The 22,194-nt window shown below is 39.7% G+C and overlaps 2 protein-coding genes across 3 annotated transcripts in view; one reads left to right on the forward strand and one right to left on the reverse strand.

Moving 5' to 3' along the window:
- The window catches only part of adam10a (ADAM metallopeptidase domain 10a), a 31,171-nt gene extending 30,616 nt beyond the window's left edge, over positions 1-555 (reverse strand). Inside the window, exon 1 of the mRNA XM_053320490.1 lies at positions 286-555. Within this exon, the coding sequence (XP_053176465.1) occupies positions 286-343 (58 nt within the window). The 5' untranslated portion in view covers positions 344-555. The remainder of the gene's footprint in view (positions 1-285) is intronic.
- Positions 556-4,648: 4,093 nt separating this feature from the next.
- Positions 4,649-21,978, forward strand: mindy2 (MINDY lysine 48 deubiquitinase 2). Of its 2 annotated transcripts, none has more exons than XM_053322238.1 (9): positions 4,649-5,666; positions 6,118-6,175; positions 8,367-8,431; positions 15,308-15,466; positions 16,208-16,310; positions 17,677-17,819; positions 19,619-19,792; positions 20,784-20,978; positions 21,339-21,978. In XM_053322238.1, the coding sequence occupies exons 1-9, from the start codon at positions 4,761-4,763 to the stop codon at positions 21,525-21,527; spliced, it is 1,992 nt and encodes a 663-aa protein (XP_053178213.1). In that variant the 5' UTR covers positions 4,649-4,760; the 3' UTR covers positions 21,528-21,978. The 2 variants fall into 2 exon arrangements, with proteins under 2 accessions (XP_053178213.1, XP_053178221.1); XM_053322246.1 differs by having other exon boundaries at positions 21,342-21,978.
- The last annotated feature ends 216 nt before the right edge of the window (positions 21,979-22,194 follow it).

The raw sequence follows: 22,194 nt of genomic DNA on the forward strand, positions 1-22,194 counted from the left end.
TGCATATGTTAGCACTTTAACGTCGGCGTGCCAGTCAGGAACTGTGAAAAACTGCGGTGTTATCTATACCAGGGCGTCACTGTATCACACAAGATGTAAACAACCTGATATTTAGCCGACACGGAGTACACACACAGGTTCACCACTCTGAACATTAACATTAGCCAGCTAGCTAAGTTAGCAAGTTCGACAGCAAGAGTACAACTGCTTGATCCGATTAACGCTAGCTACACTGATCGTGAACACTTTCATTTCCCCCCACTTTGAAATCAATCACAAACTTACCTGTGATATCTTGTAGGCAGCAAAGCATGAGAAGGAGTTTAACAAATAAAGTTATCATATCGAAATCCCCTCTAAGCCCAGGTATAAATGCGACCCTGTGTTGCCGCTGATGGCTCCTTGTTTCGTTTTAGTACTTAAAGGTATAGCCGCGCTTCCTAGTTAGCAATAGCTCCCATCACAAGCACCTCTGCCCCTCTCTCCGCCAGCTACACACAAACACACACACACACATACACACAGAGATAAACCCTCCTCCCTTCCGGTGTGCCCACAGACAGAGACAGGACATACCTATAACTCAGAGAAGCGGTGCTACATTTATTTTTATCTTGAACACACCAGACACATTTGACAGGGTGAACTGTCACATCGCTGATAATATTTGCTCCACTTTTTACTACTTTGAACATATGACATATGTGATAACTACTATCACAGAAATCACTGACTCATTTACTTCCTACTATTTTGACTCAATTTTATATTCCTAAATCCAAAAGTGTGTTTAAGTGTTCCACCCGGCTCAGTAAGTCATAACAAATGTATACCATAGCAAACATTTAAACAATGAAATGTTATTATGCAAAATTACTACGTTAAAATGGATCAGAGGTGTCAGTTAAACCGAATTAAAGAGGTGGCTAACTAATTAGTATATGATGTATGGATGTCAGTCAAATGAGTGTGTGAAGAGAGAGACAACACGGGGTCCATACAGGTCCATATCAAACAATGCATTTCTTGAAAAGGTTATGAACAAACAAACAAACAAACAAACAAACAAGGGGGTTAAAACGTACCACTATAAGCTTTACAATATATTTATTTATTCATTGGATTATTATTAACCGCTGTTGAACAGTAAGCATGTTTGTAGGGCACATCTCGGCTAGCAGTCTGAAAACACACACCACACTGCTTTTTGAGATTGCTTTCATTTATCAGACTGCAAATTGTGTAGGGGCTTTTATGCCAGAACATACATCTGTGGTGTACTTCCGCTAATCATGACTTCCGGTTTTACCAACTTTTTGGGGAGTGGTTTGAGGTTGTACAGAGGACAAATCTCTGTTGTTGTTGCTGTATAAACTTTCCTATTGAAAAGGTATAAAATATTCTAACTAGTTAAATTAGTTAACTAAGTCTGTTGATGAGATAAGCAAAAATTACCCAATAAGTTTTCTTGAAACTAGCATTAAAATGACTCACTATCCAACATGTTCTAACTTAAAACTAGTTTTGAAAAAAAGGCTTAGATTATACACTGATTGAAACATTCTGGTAAATATTTTATTCCATTTCTGAAAAGTATGTTTCACTATAGGTGCAATTAAATTACACTCAATGCACCTTTAAGTCTCTTTGGCTTCACATAAGAAATAAACTAGAATGTCTTGTCTTTAAAGTCACCTAAATGTATGAGATTATGAGTTGTGGCATGTGTCTGAACCAGTAGGCTACCAGAGCTTACCTTTTCATTCTTTTCACTTTAGGAATTAATGCATTCAAACATTTTACTTTGAGTAATAACTGTAATCCACGTTTTAGACTTGAACTTTAAAAAAAAAGGCTGAATAAGCAAGTCTAATAACCTACATTGCATAGGGTGCTTGACAGGAATATTTGTCTTTGATAAGATAAAATAAGGTTTGATCACACACAAACCACAAATATAAGAATAATAATAGAACAAGAGTAAAGTAACAATATTAATGAAATAAACAAGTCTGTAGTAAGAGTTTTTAAATGGGCTATAAGACTTGAAACATTGACTGTACAAAGGATTGTGCTACGGATCAAGAAATTAAGTGTATGAAATGTATGAAGGTGATAAGAGCAAAATAAACAAATAAATGAATAGAATATGTGCAATAAATAATTAAATTATGTAATAGTGGAGACTGAATGCAATGTACAACCTTTGATCTAGTCTGATGATATATATGAAAGTGGCCTATTCCTGCATCTGCTGGTATTAGGTGGTGTATGTGTTTATTGTTGGGATTGGAGGGACACCCCTGTATTAAGTTACAGACTGATGAATTTAGACATGTAAATGACAATTCAAAGCTATTTTTTTTCCAGTTGAGAACAAGGGCTCACATTAATACTAGAGATAAAATAATGGCTATGAAGACTTTTTAAAAAAAAGACAAATCTAAGAAAAACACGGACCATCTGACAGACAGCCTCAGTGTTCATTTCCTGCTTTGGTTTCCTTTGTAAACCACATCATTATGCATTATCTGGTCTCTGTGCTTCACCTTTTAACAAATCTAACTGACACAACTGTTAAGTATGTGTTTGCCCAACAGTGGTAGGTTAAAGACAATAATAATAATAATACATTTATTTTATTTTAGACTTACTTTAGACTTCAATACACTCTCAGTAAAACGAACTTAAAAGTCACTTTTTTGGCATGAACTTAAATATGCTTAAATATGCTTTGTGTTTTTACATTAATTTTTTTTAGGTTTAACACATCAGTCCTCTCAGCCACTTGCCACAAATATGTTTGTAGGTGCCTTTCTGAAGCTCAGGTGCTTTATGTCCCAGAGGCTGAACAGGTAATAACAATAATGACAATAATAATACATTTTATTTAAAGTCACATTTTTTGGCACTCAAGGACACCATACAGAGTTACAGAAATCTAAAAACACATTAAAGGTAACAATTATGACTGATTCCCCAATCGCCTGCATGCTCTACTCCAAAGTAGCTCTTTATTTCAAAATAAAAATAATGAATTTAAACTATTTTGTATGTAATCATCACACCATTTGATAATTTAGATTACTGACAGCTAAAATAGCAATACATTGGGTAGTGAGAGTGATATTGAGAGACAACAGTGATACCTAATCCTATATCCTAAAGAAATGAAGTTAAACAATATAAACAAAAACCTAACATGTCTCCAACACTTGCTCTGTTCTGTTATCATGCATTGTCTGAAGCTATATCTATCAATCTAATGCTTTAGGTTACAGGTTGTTACGGTTATGGCTTTGTTTGGGTCCCCAATTCCCAATGAAGGAAATATTTTCATGCAGTTTGAGAGAATGATTTTCCTGAGAGACGTCATTAGCTTTCTCAGCAGGGTCGAGAAATTGCTGCCACCTGGTGAATCTAAGGAGTTACTGCATGTTTATTGGTCAGATCTCTCAAATTGAGTGGGTTTACCCAGGGTACAGCAGTTCATGTAGACAGTATATCTACTTGCCTCATTCCTAAATAACCTATTTTACTTTCACGCTTAGCCTAAACGTGTTTTTCTTTTTGTTGGTATTTTTTGTCTTTAATTGCCACTGTTTCGAGACAAATGTGCGCTTTGTAGCAATGAAATACGCAATATAGGTTTGTAATTGAGTTTTGAACAATAAAATGTGCCATGACAGTCCACAATTTGAAAAAAAAATGTCAGTGATTAAAACTGGGCGTAGATGCGGTAGGCTATTAAAACCAATTAACTAGATTGGCTTCGGGATTATTGGAGTTTTGCACCTAATAGAAGTACAGACGTTCCTGTTTTCAAACCACATAATATTAATAATATTATATATACTACAAACACTTTTTATATACAGTCCATGATTTAAAACATGAATGTAGTTCAAACTCTCACAGCCAATAAATTGCCTCATCATTTCCAAAGTCTCGTTTATCCACACGGTAGTACAGTAGTGTGGTCACGCGAGATTATCGTGGCCTCACAAACGCTCGGCAGGACCACAGACGTATGTCTATGCGCAGGACGGCCACGGCAAGTCCCGTTCATGCTTCATTCAGGACTCCTCGTTCTAAACTCTGTTACAAAAGGCCTATCTCCCCATTCAGGAAGACTTAACCTTTATTGTGGGTTATTTTTTAATTATTATTATTATTGTTGTTGTTGTTGTTAAATAGACCACGACTGTCACCTTGCTAAGAACAGACAGAAACATGTCAAACAAGACAAACTCTACATTTGCCTTGTTCTGGTAAATGACAGAAGATACCATACATGGTAGGCCTAATTCATTGAAACACCCATTGTATAGCCTATATACTGTTTTTACATTAACAATATAATTTTGTTGCTAAAGCGTCAGATTCTGTATAAAGCTATTCACAACCTGATGTAAACACAAGCACCTAATATACTATACACCATATGTAAGCTTTATTGCTATGGTGAAAAATACTAATCTTAAATTATGCTTTAATATTTTTTTTAATTAAACATCACCTATAATTCAGCCGCTGACATGTACCATAGCCAATCACTGAATAATGTTTGAAGAAATGTCGATATTTCGGTGGTTTAGGATTTGAAGAATACGAGCCCACCCAAACGCACCACCGTCCGGCCGTTACCGCCCCCTTTACTCTGATGACGTCACTCGCGGAGTTGTCATGGCGTCTTTGGGACCGAGGCTGCTGCTGCAATTTAGCTAAAAAAAAAATCTGTCGACAAGCTGTAAATCGAAATGGAGAAAAATGCAAACCTGCACCGAGACACTGACGGGAGCTCTCTGTGCGCCACGATCGCGGGAGAGATGGGCGACGTTAAGGCTGTCGGCGGAGTGAAAGGAACAGCGGAGAAATGCAAGAATAGTGAGGCTCCTCTCAGTACTTTGGTTAACGTTAGTTGTAATAACAGCACCACAAACGTTAGTGCTCCCGGCGCCGTTAATGTCATTTCCAGTGCCGGGAAGTCCGACGTGCCAGCAGTGATCCAAGTCCCCCCGGTGCAGGAGGAGAAGAAGAAGAAGGACACCGAGGCGAGCGGGTCGTGGTCCGGGGATCAGATCAGTAACGGGATGGGGCATGAGTCTCTACTGGCTGCAGGAGATAACGAGGGTGGTGCCCTAAAGTTAGTAAACAACAAAAACGACGGCCCGTCCTCACCTTCCGCCGGAGAGAGTGCAAATGTCGAGGCTGAGGTTTCTGCTTGTGGAAATAACGAGCCGACAAAACTTGTCAAACCGACTCATCTATGTCCGGACAGCGCAATCACAGCAAGCGTCAAACCGGGGCTGTCCGGTGATCACACCTTATCGGAGGGATTACCGAGTGGGAGTGACCCCGATCCCAGCCTCGGCGGAGAATCCCGAAGCATTGATTCACTTGAGTCCTTCTCCAACCTCAACTCATGCCCCAGCTCTGACCTGAACAGCGAGGGGCTGGAGGACAGAGGGCTGGCACTGGCCCTGCAGAGCGAGTACGGGGTTGATGGGACGAAGACTTGCACCAAGGACCGGGCCGCCGGCCAGTCCATATACCACATTAAGTGGATCAAGTGGAGGGAGGAGAACACGCCGATCATCACTCAAAACGAGAACGGCCCGTGTCCATTACTGGCAATTATGAATGTCCTTCTGCTCGCATGGAAGGTAAAGCCTCTGAGATTAGCATAGATCAATAGGAATCCTAATTTAGAACGACTAGATGTTTAATGAGGTCGCTCTGAACTTAAACAGCAGTTGTTATTATTATCTTTATCACAGAGCCCTATTATACATGATTAAGTAGACGGTTAATAACAAAGTAGTGTGCCTACACAAAGAAACACAAATCCACTCTATCCATCTCCTGTGAAAATCAATTTACTGTCAAGACATGTTGATATAATGTTTCTCAATGCTGACATTGAACATTAATTTATTTTAGCATGCCAGTGCGTGCTGAATGCTGTCAAGGCGTGAGCTGTTTTACAAACTGTGCTGCCCTGTATTCTCCCAACAGTGAATAGTTTGGTTTTGGTCAGCTTATGTTGCAGTGCTTTGTTTGATGAATGAATGCTAAGTAAATTAAAATGGGGTGTTTCATGTGTCTCTGTTGCAGGTTAAGATGCCACCTATGATGGAAATTATAACTGCTGAGCAACTAATGGAATATCTTGGTGAGTGTTTGCAGCTATTAAATCTGTTACGCAAGAGCAAGTTGCCAACAAATGCGATGTCACATTGTTTATCAAAGGGGAAAAAACTTGTAATAATGACAAGATTGCGTGTTGTGTTGTATTACTGTTCTGGCGCTCTTCTGCATGACCTCTTTAACCTAGTTACAATAATGACTGTTTTCTAACCTGCAGAAGACAGTGTTGTCTGTGCGCCTGCACTTGTAAACACACTAACCTATAAAGACACTGACACTGTGTTTCAGCATGCTAGTAAATATGTTTGTGTTTCACATCCCCTTAAATGAGTGATTACATATTTAAGGATAGGTATACTGTGTGTACATATACTATATATACATATTCCAGAGTCAACAGAAGTAGAGACCAGAACAGAGCGATCCCCCATGAGTTGTCCTCTACTGTTGTGAAGGAAACAGGAGTCATCCCATCTCTTTGGCTGTCTACTGCCCTTTATAGTTAAAATGTCTTAACAGTATCAAAGTAGAGTATCTGATCACAGCACAGGTCTCACCAGTGTCTCCTTTTAACTTATCACAGAGCTTCTAGTATCCACTAACTAAACTGTCCCAGATCACAGGACTATGTGTGTAGAGCGTCTTGGCATCTGTTTTATTATCATGGCTCAAACAGCGCTCTCATTTCTACACATTCCAGGTAAACTACTATTTGTTTGTCTGTGTGATATTTAGGAAGACACGTTCACCTTGTTCTATCTGGTTGTCTCAGCTCATTGCAGTTCATCTTGTGTAATGTTCAGGAGAAGCTACTGATAACTTCTAAAAGTCAGCGATGTTTGTGTATGTACATGTATTTGTCATAAAACACAAATCAGGAGCGATGATGAGTGATAACATTCAGATGTGGTGTCAAAAAGGGTGGTGGTCGTTGCTCAGCAGCACACAGTGGAGTTAGCAAGTGATCCAGAAGCAGAGATTAATCTGTGCGCAGTTCACTGGAGAACAGAGCAGTGAAGGATTTTCCCTGTTGTGGATATACTGTAGTAAGACCATTCAGCTGGCCGGCCACCTGCTGGGAAAAGGCTTGACTTGCACTTAAATTATGGGTAACAGCACATGAATCAAATCAGAAGAGTTATTTTAATGCAACCATCAACAACAGTAAGACATTCCGAAAGTCAGTCCAAACACCTTCTGAAACTTTAGTTTAGATTTAAATGTCTTTTGTGCAAGTCTGTTTTTGGGGTGGACCCAATGTAATGTATCACAGCATGCACATGAAGAAATCATCCAGCCTCAGGCTCACTATTGCAATAATTTAGTGCTTTTTACACTGGAAAAAAGCTTTAAAAAGACTTTTTTTCTCCCCTTGGATATACTCCATTCATTCTTGCTTGAGCAAAAGAAATTGCAAAGCATTTTTTTCTCTATGTGTGTAGCTGTTTTCATTTAATATGGCTGTTGATGACAAGAGGTCGATGGCATTCCTTTGAATACTTCTCTCTGAAAATATGTGTTGACAGTGCAGCATGAGACAATTCCTAAATTAATGATTCTCAGTGAAGCATTTTGAGAAAAATACTTACACAAGAGTTTTAGAAGTAATGAATTGACTGCAAGAGAACCTTCACAGCAATAACAAGAATACACAGTGGAGTCCAAAAGTGTGAGACTACTTTCCAATTGACTTTTGGACTCGACTGTATTTGCATTACTTTCTCTTCCATTCAGAGTATGCAAAACATTTTAACTCAGAAAACACTTTATCAACAATATGCTGCTCAAAATAAAGGCAAAGAAACATGTGACCAACCTGCGTGGCTTTAGAAATATCCACCTACCTCTGCTGTACTAGTCTAGCTGTGTGTTGTCAAGACTTGCTGTGGTTGCTTTGTCCAGGATAAGAAAGTGGCATCTTTGTAGCGCTGACCAGGCCTAAACCAAGCTGGAGCTCGACAGCCTCCAGGCTACAGAGCAGAGTCAATAGATCTGTCAAGCGACACAGCATCTGACAGAAACCTGACTGAACCTACGTATTTGGCCCAGCCCTTCCTTTGACACATCTCAAAACATTTGTCACACTCCATACAAACACTTTAACTATGAATCCATTGTGATAATTGTTGCTGATCAAGGTAGTGATTGTTTCTCTCTATCAATGCTGCATAACTCAACATATCTGCCAATATCTCTCTCTTCCTTTCCCGCTGCAGGAGACTACATCCTGGAAACCAAGCCAAAAGAGATATCAGAGGCTCAGCGATTAAACTATGAGCAGGTAAGGCCTGCCTAATTACTGCAGAATATTATTATTAAACAGTTGTGTGTGTGTTTTTGCTTAATGTGTGTGTATTACTAAGCTGCTGACTGTACATGGTAGTTGAGGAGCGTAGGGCCTTTGGGAAGAACTCTCTCTCTCTCTCATGCATCTAAAACTGTAATCGTGCACGTTTAACATGAGCACTCACTTTGTCTCCTTGATACACTCAAAATATCTCCTCTGTTCTCACCACCATTATTGATATATTTTCACCACTGCATATGAAGTGAGGTGCACACTGCTCTGATATGCTAAACACACACACACACACACACACACACACACACACTCTAAGACATATTCAATATATAGCCTCAAGCGAGTGTGTGCAACATTTGCATCAAGGTAACGGAGAAGGTCAGCGAACGTTCTGTAATATGGAAATAAGCGTCAGGTTGAGTACAAACCACATAAAACTGCAGCTTAGCTTTTTTCCCTGCTGCTCTATAGGTTACATAAGATGTGTCTTACAAGGCCCAGGGAACAACAGGGGTCAGGAGTGTCAGATTATGTTGTTTCGCATGGCGGTGAATGCTTAGAGACGCATGGCTGGGTCTAGCTCCGGGCTATTACTGAGGCTGTGACTGTGTGTGTGGTTCACCATGAAAAGCACTTGGAGATGGAGCTCCAGCTCTTCCTCCCATCTCCACTGTCTGCCTACAGTGTGGGAGGAGCCCTGCGTCTCCTCCTCCTGCGTGGCAGAGGACCAGCACATCTGTGAATGATCGCCCCCGTTGAAGTTCACTGGAATGGTTTTTCTAAATTTGAGTTGAAATACAGGCTCTTAAATAAATCAGTGGTGTCTTCAGTGTGCACAGTAAGGGAGTGGTTAGAGTTTGTGTTGCATAGTTATTATGGCGGACTAATCCTAGACACTGGCCTGTGAGCCTTTTTTTTTTTTTTTTTGCATGTGGGTGTCCTCATGTTCATGTGCTGTCTGTGGTTGATGCAGCATGTGGAAACCACAGCGGGCAGGGCTCTGGGATGCTGGAAGCTGAGATCTAGAGAGCAGGTGTGAGTGTGAGCAGGTGCCCCTTCCATTACATGTGTTTTCAGTGCTTGTTGGATTGTGACAAAACATAACTGAAGCTTCCCTGACATTAAAAATGGCGTTCACAACAGAGGTAGTTCTATTTATATATTCATCTTAAAAACATCTGTCACAGGAGTGTATGAGGATTAAAATAGCTGTTGGAGGGCTGCTCTTTAGCTATTGTTAAATATTTACTCAGAGGAGCTCTGAAAGTGAGAGTGCAGTTTTACTCTGCTTTTTATCTCAGCGGACCCCAGTTCTACAACACTCCTCTATGATGACAGTCCCACCATTGGAGGAAATGGGTGATCATGTTTAAGAAGCCTGTTTGGTTTTAATTTGTCATTCATATTCATAGGTATTGTTCAAAGATTTTAGCTTGAACCCTTTTCTTGTCGTGAGGAGAGCAGATAGTACCCCAGTGTGGGATTTGAAAAGCGTTGCTCTCTGATGTGCCTCCTTTAACCCGAGCCTCGCTGACAATGAATGAATGCTAATTTTTTCATACGTGTGTGCTGGTAAACACCCTGGTAATCAAATTTTGAAAAAGAGAGACATCTGCTGAAACAAAAGCATGATGAGGACGGTTTGTTTTAAAGTGTGAATATAAAGAAGCTCATGAAAAGAAATATAGCAGAGTTTATTAGCTCCATATGGAGAGCAAAGGAGTGAATAACGACAGACTGAGATATCAGTTGATAGACACTGATTTAATACACGTAACGTCCACTTAATTATGAAATCAATTAAGGTTATTTCAGGTACTTCTTATATTCTTCTCTCCTAATGTACGTAAATGTGGCCAAACAAACATTAAATGAACTTGATGATACGTCCAACAAAAATGAAGAGCAGCAACAGCTGTCGGTATGTGCCAGAAGTCATAAAAGTATGACTCACATTGTGGGACATTACAGTCTTGTAAACTGCTCATTATTTACAGCTGCGACTAATGGGTCATGGCATGATGTAATGGTTCATATTTGTCCTCCAGTGATTGATAGGTCGATTTTTCGGTTCATGGATCTGATGTGTACATTTTCGACAGATTTTCATACAAACGGAGGCACACAGACTCATGAAATATGTATCAACGTGCACACATGATAAGTTTAAAATCTGAATGCAACATGAATTAATCTGCTCATTCCTCCAAATCCACAGACAAGGCCTTTTTCTTTTACATGAATTTTCTACAGCATGATACTTGATTAGACTTGATTAGATTTCTGGGTGTCATTATGTTATAATGTGGGAAATGCTTAATTTAATGTTCTGAGGGTTTTGTTTTTAGACCAGTTTTGGTTGAAAATCGACAAAGAGGCCTTCTCTTGTACACTCTTATGTTGACAAGTGAAAGTAAAAATGTAAAGCAGAGTACTGTGCTGATATACATTTCTGTTGAAATGCATCCAACACGAGCACAAATGAACATGAGAGATGCAGTGCTAATCATCTGATCCCGGAGTGCTCATCTGCTGTTGGAGCCCTCTGCCCTAAAGTGAAGAGACGTGGTCCATTACACAGCCCTTGATAATCCTGCCATCAGTGATGCTCATAAGCATCCTAATCCGCACACTCAGATGAGCCAGCTGAAGGCTTTACACCTCAGCACTCCATGCTGAGTGTCAAAGCTAGAGTCACTCACTGCTCATGGAACGTACAGTATCACTACTGTAAGCTGCACACTGCACAGCTTTCAATTGAAAAATGTGTCTTTAAGTGACCAGTTGCCTGACATTTAGAGCTATATTATTCTACTTGTGGGAAATGAAAGACGATAAAAATTAGTACATTAAAATCCTGTTGGCTTAAAACAGTTTGGATGTGAAATTTTGTAGTATATTTTTTACAGTATGGAAACTCAAGAATCAAATACACAAAATGTGGCAAATGTATTCAAAAGAAAACTCTTCACACATACATTATTATTTTGGATGACAAAATGTTGTAAAACAATAAGACAATATGATTGTATTTTCACAATACAATAAAAAAAAACTGAAAGTCAGTTAACAATAATATTTAATTTTTTTTCAGCCTTATCTCAAACCTCAAATCTGCATTTTGTAGATTGGAATTTATTGTTCCTGTCTTTATAAAGTAACTGGCTTTGCATTTGAGTCATTTTCTTGTATTTTCACTTTCTCTAGCAGTTAAATGAGAAAAGAATTGAAATGTCTTATAACTGCACACTTCTAATAGAGTTGTAGGGCTCAGCTGCAAGGCTTATCGTGATCTCAGAGCTAAATGGCAGCAGGGGTTTAGAGCCAGCTGGGAAACATCGCTCTGAGGCTGAACGGAAGAATGAGTCTCAATCAAACCTTGTATTAATATGTAACAGTGGGTTATTTCTCAGTTCAGATTCTTCTACTTTACAAACTCTGATGTTTTACAGTTAGTGTAAAAAGTCTAAAAGCAGCAGGGGGTGGCATTTTTCTTACTTCTCTTTAGGCCATGTGAGTACCAGAAGACAAATCAGTTTTAAACCTATCCAATTAAAACCCAAAGGAAAGCATTTCTTATAAATGTCATTAAATTGTACACAATTGTAGATAAATCTGCATAGAGATGAATGCATGTTAAGTCACTGTATACAGACGTTGTGATGGTAATTCTCCTCTTATTAGCAAACAAGCAATCAGCATCTGCCATATTGTATTCACATGGTAAAATGATGTAGAGCTGTTACAGAATTCAGCATCAGTTTTTTCATTTCTGAAGCCCAAATAGTAGAGAAGCAATACATAATAAGGGTCTGTGTAATGTTAATAAATCAAGTCTGGTTTTCTACATTTTTAAAATTCTAAATAAAATAAAAATAAAAAGTACAGATAACGAGATTATCATTTGAAGCCATCAAACATATTGATGAGGCTGATAAATTCAGCTTTAAAATAGGACCAGGTTTCTGTTTCACAAAGCAAGTTTTTAAGTTATCATTTTTGCTGAATAAAACCCAGAACAGCTCTTTTGTACCTTTAGTGTTTGAGATTTGAGGCAGTTCTGTGTTTTACAACCAAATGTATCCAGGATTGGACTTGGTGATAAGTTCCTTTAATAGATAAAAGTGCTCCATGCAGCTCCCAAATCCTCTGTAATTACAAAAGGCAAACAATCTCAAGTCTTAAATTAGGCACTGCACAGGGCTGCCTGCTATCACCTTTACTATTTACATTAGTAATAGAGCCATTTGTAGATACCATCTATACAGATCCTGACTTTAGGGGCATTTAAACAGGGGTGAAGCAGCACAAAATATCATAGTATGCTGATGATACATTACTCTATCGCCGCAATCCTGCCGGGTCTGTCAGCTGAGTAAAGATTAACTACTCAAAATCTGAGGTAATGTCTACATGTTCCAAACAGGATCCTTACATACCTGCTGATGCTTCTTCTTTTTGATGGCCTCCCTTTGTCATTGCTGTGGAGGGTACACCTATTTAAAAGGAGCAGTGTTCTGCCACACTAATGGGGCTTTTCCACTATACAGTTCTAGCACTAACTCGGCTTGATTCGATTCGACTGGGTTTTTTTTGCTTTTCCAATAGGGATAGTACCTGGTACCTGGTGTTTTTTTTGGTACCTGCTCTGGCGAGGTTCCAAGCAAGCTGAGCCAATACTAAAATGTGACGTCAACAGATTGCGGTCCACTGATTGGTCAGAGAGTGTCGTCACTGGAAGAGTCATGAGCACGGCGTCCGATACAAGAATCAAACCCGCCATATTTAAATACCGGCAAGAGCGTTACATCTATTTGGCTCTCTTCTCTTGCTTTGTATGTTACAAAAAGCCACACACCGAGCAGCAAGTACACAATCACCTTGATGTACTTCATTGTTTATGTGTTTGTGTCGCGTTTAAAACGAACCTGGTATCAAAACTGAATAGAGTCGAGTCGAGTATAGCTGAGTAGTGCTAGAACTGTATAATGGAAAAGCCCTATTATTATATCCATTTCAAATGGTCCCTATGTTATGATCACATAAATTACTATCAGAGTTGACTAGTGCTCTCATAGCCTTATGGTGAAACAAAGGTTTGAGACGAAAACTGGCCCATCTGCAGCTTCTGTTGGAGAAGGGCGGTTTAGCTGTTCCTTATATTAAACTGTACCCACTCTCATGTCTCTGCAGATATATCTGAGACTGGTTTCAAGAAGACTCAGAATCTACATGGCTTCAGATTGAATCAGATCCGTTATTCCTTATACCTCTAAAAATGTATTCTGCACTTCCAGGAAGTGGGTCACTTTAGTGTTAAGATTAACCTTGTTTTACAAAATACTCTTGGAGGCCCCACTGATGCCCCTACACCCTAATCCAGACTTCCCTCCTGGTCTAGAGCAGACCTCCTTCTATAAAGGCATTGAGACACTGGGGAACATTGAAGATGGATTTAATCTTGACTTTTGATCAGTTAAAAGATAGAAGCAAAATCCCTGCCATCCATTTTAGGTACTTACAGTTAAGTAACTATGGTGTACCCACTCTCAAATAGTGTCAATATTGTCATGCAATCTCCTCTTCAGAACAAATATTCATGAACTAAATTAGACACAATTTTATGGGTCACAATACAAGACAATACAAATACAAAGACAATACAGCTAAAAGTAAAACACAATGGGAGAATGACTTTGCTTTTAAAAAAATGTATCCAAGTAATTCAGTAAACCTGCTTTGCGAGACAGGCTCCAGGCATCTGACTGTAACATTTAATGGATTATTGTAGATTCTGATGGCCTTCTTTTTTCTGATATCTGTGTCTTTTTTCTCTGGATCATAGCAGCCATAAAGGGTTTGTTTGGCCACTGAGTGTTGGTGGTGGTTGGGGTGGGGGGGGGGGGGGGGGGGGGGGGGGGGGTGTATCATGTGAAAAAGTGATGTCAGAGCATACCTTCTGCTACAGTGAGTCATCTCTCATCATCTGGACATCAAGACATGACAAGTTAACAGAGATAAAGGAGTTTGAAGTTGATATTTCATAACCCACCAAAACCATGAAGTGTACTGAACCAGAAATTAGATTTCTGAGAAGGTCTTCTACACAAAAATAAATATGGCCAACATCAGATGTCCATGCCTCAAGAAAACATAGGGAACAGGGCTAAATTACTGGAACAACTTAAATATCATGAAAATAGATAAAATAAAACAATTGTCTGACAGGACTACACTAAAACATTAAATGAATTCTAGTACAGCTGATTTCCTGTCACATCTCTACCACCCACCATCAAAAGTAAAGGGTAAAAAATACTTGAAATGAAGCATTCCTTACACAGCTTTTGGATTGGATTATATTGTCAAGTGTTCCTGTGATTTCGTCCACCTGTTGTTAATACAAACAAAGGAAATATCACATTAACTTAACATATCACTCATGACAGCGATTCTGAAGCTTACACAGAAACTTTGTGTCCAGTTGTTTCCTGGCAAAGGCCTCCATTTCTTCCTGTGGTTGGCAGTTGATTGACAGTAAATAGAGAGCAATTTAATAAAAGTGCAGTAAATATGAAAGTACTCAACAAAGTCATGGTGAGGTAACTATAAAGCACAACAATTTGACTAAAGCAAACGATGAGTGTGTGTAAGATGTTTAATGGTACTGTACAGGAATAAATGGTAGCTAATGTTTTTTTGTAAAAGGTAGAAAATCAATCCCTGATAGCTCACAGCTATGCTGACTGTGTGCAGACAACCAGTAATAACGCTACAGAGAAAGGCAGTATCCCTTAATCTCTCTGCTGCATTGTTATCACACCATTTTTAACAGAGATCCTCCTTGTTTCCTAGAACATGAGTGATGCCATGGCAGTGTTGCACAAGCTGCAGACCGGCCTCGATGTCAATGTAAAGTTCACAGGGGTGCGAGTCTTCGAGTACACACCGGAATGCATTGTGTTTGATCTACTGGACATCCCTCTCTACCACGGCTGGCTGGTCGACCCCCAGGTGAGATGGACGTTGCTCACTACGAATATATAAATATTCCACCAGGCAATTTATTGGTTGTTTGTTGAGGTTGCGTTTGGACCTACTACCTATAGCTCTGTTTACTTGGCCCAGAATAAAAAAAAACATGTTACAGTGTTTCTCTGTAATGAAAATCTGATTAGTGTTCACAGTAAGTGTAAACATAAGGTCATAAAAAATCCAGATGTGGTCATTGTGCTGAGATGATGTGTTTATCTCAGTCAAGATCAGGAGCTCATTAAGAAATAGGTGGGTATTATTAGTTGTTATTATTAATTATTAGTTGAGACTGCAGCTGGACCTCATATGTTATAAATAAAAAAGGACATCTGATAGTTGCTGATAAATAGTGCAGTTGCTATATTCTGCATGCTTTTTAATGAGGGACTACCCAAGTGTATGTTATCATAGTAACCAAATAATTTTAGTGCATGATTCATCCACCCAGTCAGCAGATAGGAGATCTTTTACATTGCTCTGTATACAGCTGTTTCGTTAACACACCCCTCTTTAAATAAACTGAATCAAACGGGACAATCCACCAGCAAACAGGTTATGTGTGAAAACACCTTGTAATCAAGTGTACAAAGTCATATGTAGTTGTTTCAATGTGAACACCCAATCACTAGCGTTTTTCTCTATCACTATTGTAGTGTTAAGTAAAACAGTACCAAATCCTGGTGAATGTTCTTTCCCACAGTTTTTTATCTCTGTTTGCAGATGCATGACATTGTCAAGGCAGTGGGCAACTGCAGCTACAACCAGCTGGTAGAGAAGATAATATCCTGCAAACAGTCAGACAACAGCGAGCTGGCAGGGGAAGGTCAGTGCTCTCTCTTCACTCCCTCCACTTTCTGACCTGCCCTACTTGGCACCTGTCTCCCCTTTCATCCCTTCATCCCTGTGTAGTTAGAAGTGAAGAAGAAGAAGTAGAAAATATGGAGGAAACTATAAAACTAAATAAAGCTATGAAGTAACTTAAACTGTGCTTCCTGTTTGGTCCATTATTGTACAGTAAGTTGATTTGAGCTGAAAGACATTGACGTATTGATAAAATCCTCTTTCCTTTAATTTCACATGTTAAAAATATCCAAGTCTTCATTGTTCACAAGCTGTACAAGTACAGCTGTATAACACTGAGTCAATCAGTGGTACATTCATTAACTTTACATGGCATATGTTTGCTGGACTGACCAGTGCAAACACACTCTGCACAAAACACAGACCAAGTTTAAATTAAACCAGGACATACATGTGGCTCCTCAACAAATGACCTACTTCCACAGCTCACAGCTTTCTTACCAGCTGTCCTCAACTTTCTCCGCTACATGTTTGCTCATTCAACACTGCGCTTCCTGAGCAGTTGTCAGCTGGGCCGCTGCCAAGACACAGAGTTCTCAGTTGACGATGATATTGATAGGGGAGATTCACTTTTCTATTGTATTCCTGCATTTGTAGCTTGGAAACTGCTGTGAGGACTCGATTAAAGTGGTTTTATGCTGATACTTCCCATCAGCTGACACTTTAAATTGACTGATGCAAACACTCTAAAAACCACAAAAACACATCTCTTGTTTTGCTGTAATGTGTTAATGCGCTTAATTGTTAAATTGTAAGGATCAACCAAGGAGTTGTTTTTCAACTTTGTGGCTCTTTCTAGGTCAGCCTTTGCTTTTCTGTTTGAGTATAAGACTGATTTTCTGGGTGTTTGCTTACAGATGTCACTACCCATCTGCCTCTGGGCTAACATTGGGTTCTCTGTAGTGACTGTGACCTGCTCCTGCAGCCAAGAGTCAGAATATTCATTAACTATGACAGACATTACGGCTGGGTTATGCTTTACCCAATACTTTTCATGAATGAGCAAGGAGGGCTTAATTGGTGATTGTAGTGTTGATGAGTCATCCAGTGATGTATGGTCTAGTAATACAATTTGTGAGTCAAAAATCAAAATGAGGTCAACTTTTTGCTTGCGTCCTCCTGAACTAAATAAGTGAATCCCTCACATTTAAAAAGCGAGTGACAGGTAAAGTTTATCAGAATAAACTTATCAGGAACAACAGCCGTGAACCATAAAAAGTGAAATACTAAGAGTATGAGAGTTTATGTTTCTATGTGTGGCAATCAATCACAAGTTCAGTCTTTCCCTTCTTTGTTTTCCTGTATGTTCCTCTTCTCTGTGTTCCCAGGCATTGTGGCAGAGCAGTTTCTGAGCAGCACAGCCACTCAGCTGACGTACCACGGCCTATGTGAGCTCACATCCACAGTACAGGAGGGAGAGCTCTGTGTCTTTTTCAGGAATAACCACTTCAGCACTATGATCAAATACAAGGTAAAGAAACATAAAGCACTGACAACACCAACACCAACACCGTTTACAGCTGGAATTAGGAGAAAGCATGAACACCATATGGAGCTCACTACAGAGCTTAATTCAGTTAAATCCAATTTTATTTATATAGCGCCAAATTACAACAGATGTTAGGGGCACTTTTCACAAAGAACAGGTCTAGACCGTTTTTATATTATACAGAGACCCAACATTCCCTCATGAGCAAGCACCTGGTGACAAACTACCCTTTAATGGGAAGAAACTTCAAGTACACTAATAAATCTGGAAATGTTAGCATCTGTCATTTCAGTCAGTGACAAAGCTTTACATCTAGAGGACAACTCCTGTTTTTTTGCATGTGCTATTTTGATATTGTGTACCAGGTAAAACTAGATTTCAGTCTGATATGAGAGGCAGCACAGCCTTTACTCTCTTAAACATGCTCAAAACAGGCCACCTCATCTATTGTCTGTGCATTAAACATAATAAACTTGCTTCAGTTACTTATTTTGATATTTTGTAACAGATGAGCAATTAAAGTCCATGTAAAGTAAGAATAGGAGGTAGAGGTGACTTTGATTGACAAGTGACACTTGGTAGGGGGCGGGGTTTCAGCGAACTCGGCGGTACGCCCACAGCGTTTGAGAGCAGAGACAGAGGCTGATTTTTACACAACTTTGAAGCCTAATTTCATATATTTGGGTTTTTTTTTAATCATTCAAATTTGGCAGGGTGGTTAACAACACACTTTTCTGTGGTATGTCAAACTCAGAACACATATTTATTCTTGCTTTACACTGACTTTAAGGCTCTATCTCCACATTTCAGTACTGCATAGATATCAGCCTTTTCACGTTTTCTGTAACCATTTTCCAACATATTTAATATGTTTAGAAGTAAATCAATGAATTGACTTTACACAGACTTTAAGTCATATTTAATAATGTTTAAAAATGTGTGATTATTAACTGCAACAGATTAGGATAGGTTCCCATTTTTCCAGGTCATGTTTTTCCTGTGAAATCTCAGGAAGATATTGGCTTTGTTTGTTGAATTACCACTGCCAGAGTCACATATTATCTTAAATAACTTAACTTTCAGGAATACATTTTTGCACAGAAAGAGGACTGTGGATTTAGTCCCTCATCATTGACTGTAGATCAGAATCACATTAGGAAGGGATCTCTTAAAGGCCAGTATTAACAGGATTACAGCAAGAGAAATCTGTTTCAGTGCTCTGTATTGGCATCTTGAATTTTGTTTTAAGACAAACTTGAAAAATTCCTTTTATAAAATGTTAGCAGGATCTAGCTTTCAGCAGATCAATTTGGAGCTTGTTCCTCTCTTTGCTTTTCATCTGTTTCAGCTAAAGCTCCTAAGTCCTTTTTCCATAATATTGGCTGCACAGCATTGCTACGGCATATTCTTCGAACTGATTAAAGGCTATCTACTTATTATGTAACAGATATACAATATTAGCCCAACCAGCACACACAGATCTACATCCTATCTCAAACAGCTCTTACCCACAGCTGGTTTGACATATCACTGCAGCTGGGACAGACCTTTCCTGTTATCAGCAGCAGGGGAAGTAAAGCCTGTGTACTTTGTTTTGAATAGTACACTATTGTTGCCAATATAAGCAAAGCTGTGAGTGTCACCTTTAACCCTCAGACAAAGGATCATTAAATTGTAAGTGAGTAGAAAGAGCAAAAACCATGAAGTTGGGGTCAAGTACATGATAAAACATGTATGTAATGTGCCGTATGTAACATGTATATGTATGTGGTTGTTTCCAGGGCCAGCTGTACCTCCTTGTTACAGACCAAGGTTTCCTGACAGAGGAGAAGGTCGTGTGGGAGAGCCTGCATAACGTTGATGGAGACGGCAACTTCTGTGATTCAGAGTTCCGATTGCGGCCTCCATCGGATCCGGAGACTGTGTACCGCGGTCAGCAGGATCAGATAGACCAGGTCTGAGCAGTGATGCAGGCAAGGCTAGCAGAACCACCAAAACAATGATGTACTTAACCACAATATGCTTATGACAGTGCACCACAGAATACACGGCCAGTGATGTCACGCTCTGCTCAGTTTTTTAGTAACAGGAATGAAAGAAACACTGGGCAGAGACAGGTGAGACAAAAATAAACAAAACACAAGACTTAAAACCTCAGGAAGCAACTAAATGGCACAAAATGTCAAAGTAAGGGAACTAAAATTGATTTCACAGTGGCTGTCTGTGTCTCTCAGAGTAAATCGTGCACCATCCCGGACAGAAAAAAACGTTAGGGAAGCTTCCTCAATAATAGATATGTTATGGTTCCCCTCAACAGCTTTTTAAACAAACACATGGTGTGTGTGCGTGTGTTGCATGGCGCCCCCCTCCGTTCTTCTTCCATGCTCCACTGTACCACACTGTCTCTATGTGTGCCCCTTAATAATTCATTGGGGTATATGTCTCACAGGCGTTTTTGCTGGCTTCACAGCTGTCTACTTATTGGTTGACCAGAGAGGTTAAAGCGCAGAGCTTGCTGACAAATTGTTTGCCTTATTCCCACGAACACAGACTGTGAGAAAAATACATTTTCTGAACTCATAATCAAATCAGATAGATTAGAGAAAACTCAGTGGGGAAATTAGGTCTTTGAAACAATAAAGTACATCACGTAGAGAAGAATAGAGCATACAGAATATAATATAATATGTAACTCTAGAGCAAGTTTTAGAAGTTTGGAGTTTTTTTTAATTGTACCACAACTAATTACTACAAGTAGTACAACACATAAAAACGAATGAAGACAGACAGAATGGGTCAGGTAATAAGTAAGAAGCTGTGGTTAAGGTACAAACTGTAGACTGACCAAGACATAAGCTGTACCGGGACAAGCATTGCATTGACAGCTCTGCTCTTAAATCATAATCATCATCATCACCATCTCTCTCTCCTTCATGTGTGTATCAGGACTATTTAATGGCGCTGTCGCTGCAGCAGGAGCAGCAAAGCCAGGACCTACAGTGGGAGCAAATCCCTGAGGGTATCAGTGACATGGAGCTGGCTAAAAAGCTCCAAGAGGAGGAGGACCGACGAGCCTCCCAGTACTACCAGGAGCAAGAGCAGGAGCAGGCGGCAGCAGCTGCAGCAGCGGCACAGGCACAGGTGTGGAGGGAGGGCTTGAGGGAGACGGAAGCAGGTGGGAAAGGGAGGAGAAGTAGGAATTTGAACAAATGTGGGGCATTTAATGTACCACAGAGGGAGGATGTTGCCTTTTTGAATCAGAGATAGTTTTGAGCTGTGATGAAGGGAATTGGGGATGAATTGGGATTCTCATTTTTATGGACTTGTTGGAGTTGATCTGAAGTTGTTAAGGGGCATAGAACAATAATTCTCAATGCAGTTATTGATTAATACATTTTTTATAAATTACCATATTTGAACAAAATGTGATGTTTTTCAAGAAGCCTCTGAGTCTTGGCTGCTTCTCTGACTGTGCCGTTTTCTCTGGTCTTGTTTGTACAGCAGGGTCAGCAGGAGCCTGCAGAGGGAGACGAGGCGGACAGAGGGGGAGCCGGAGCTGGTGGAGCAGCCGCCGGCGCTGGGACAGGAGCAGCAGCTGGAGCCACACCCAGTCCGGGAAAACAGTCCTCCAGCGGGGAACGCAAACCCAAGAAAGAATCGAAAGATAAAGACAAATGTGTCATTTTGTAACATACAGCGCGTCCGTGTGAGTGTGCGTGTTTTGTGCATTTGCTTATCTGTGAGAAAGGGGACTGCATCTGTTTCTACGTGGATATCAGACACACAACGCACAGCCCCGACTTGACAACAAACAAGGGAAGGAGATGTTTGACTAACAAGAGGATTTGCTGTTCCCAAACCACTGGTGCCTGCTATCCTCTATCCTCAGCGGAACCTGGACATCAGAGGAAGGGACACTACAACGACAACTACCCCTTATCTTTGATAGAGTCAGCCAAACTTTGTTACAAGTTGCACAGTGCACTATATTTGTGATGTGGGGTCAAGTTTATTTGGGGTGGTACATTTTATAGCAACAGACATCGTGAAGAAACAAAAGGTCACCCTGTCAATATGTTTTTCTCCAAAAAAACAAACATTCATTTCATTATTATTTTTAAAATTGCAGCTTATAAGCTTTTTTTTTTGTACGTATCAATATTTACAAAACGCAGACCCACTTTGTGTCAGTTTTTTAAGTTAGCCGTTAATGCCAAGATTCACATTTTATTTATGTATCTGTGTTACAGGTAGCTTCTGGGAGAGATTTTATTGTTTTTTTTCTGTGAGCTGAAAGGGATTTTTGTCCTAAATATTGCCTGTTGGAAATTAACGTCACACTATTTTTGTCCCTCCT

Source organism: Scomber japonicus, chromosome 1, assembly GCF_027409825.1.
Source record: "Scomber japonicus isolate fScoJap1 chromosome 1, fScoJap1.pri, whole genome shotgun sequence".
NCBI classification, from domain to species: domain Eukaryota; kingdom Metazoa; phylum Chordata; class Actinopteri; order Scombriformes; family Scombridae; genus Scomber; species Scomber japonicus.

Coding starts and splice junctions, on each gene's coding strand:
- mindy2 (XM_053322238.1), top strand. CDS start 4,761: ATGGAGAAAAATGCAAACCTGCACCGAGACACTGACGGGAGCTCTCTG. Junction 15,467..16,207: donor GCTGGCTGGTCGACCCCCAG/GTGAGATGGACG, acceptor CTCTGTTTGCAG/ATGCATGACATTGTCAAGGC. Junction 16,311..17,676: donor CAGCGAGCTGGCAGGGGAAG/GTCAGTGCTCTC, acceptor CTGTGTTCCCAG/GCATTGTGGCAGAGCAGTTT.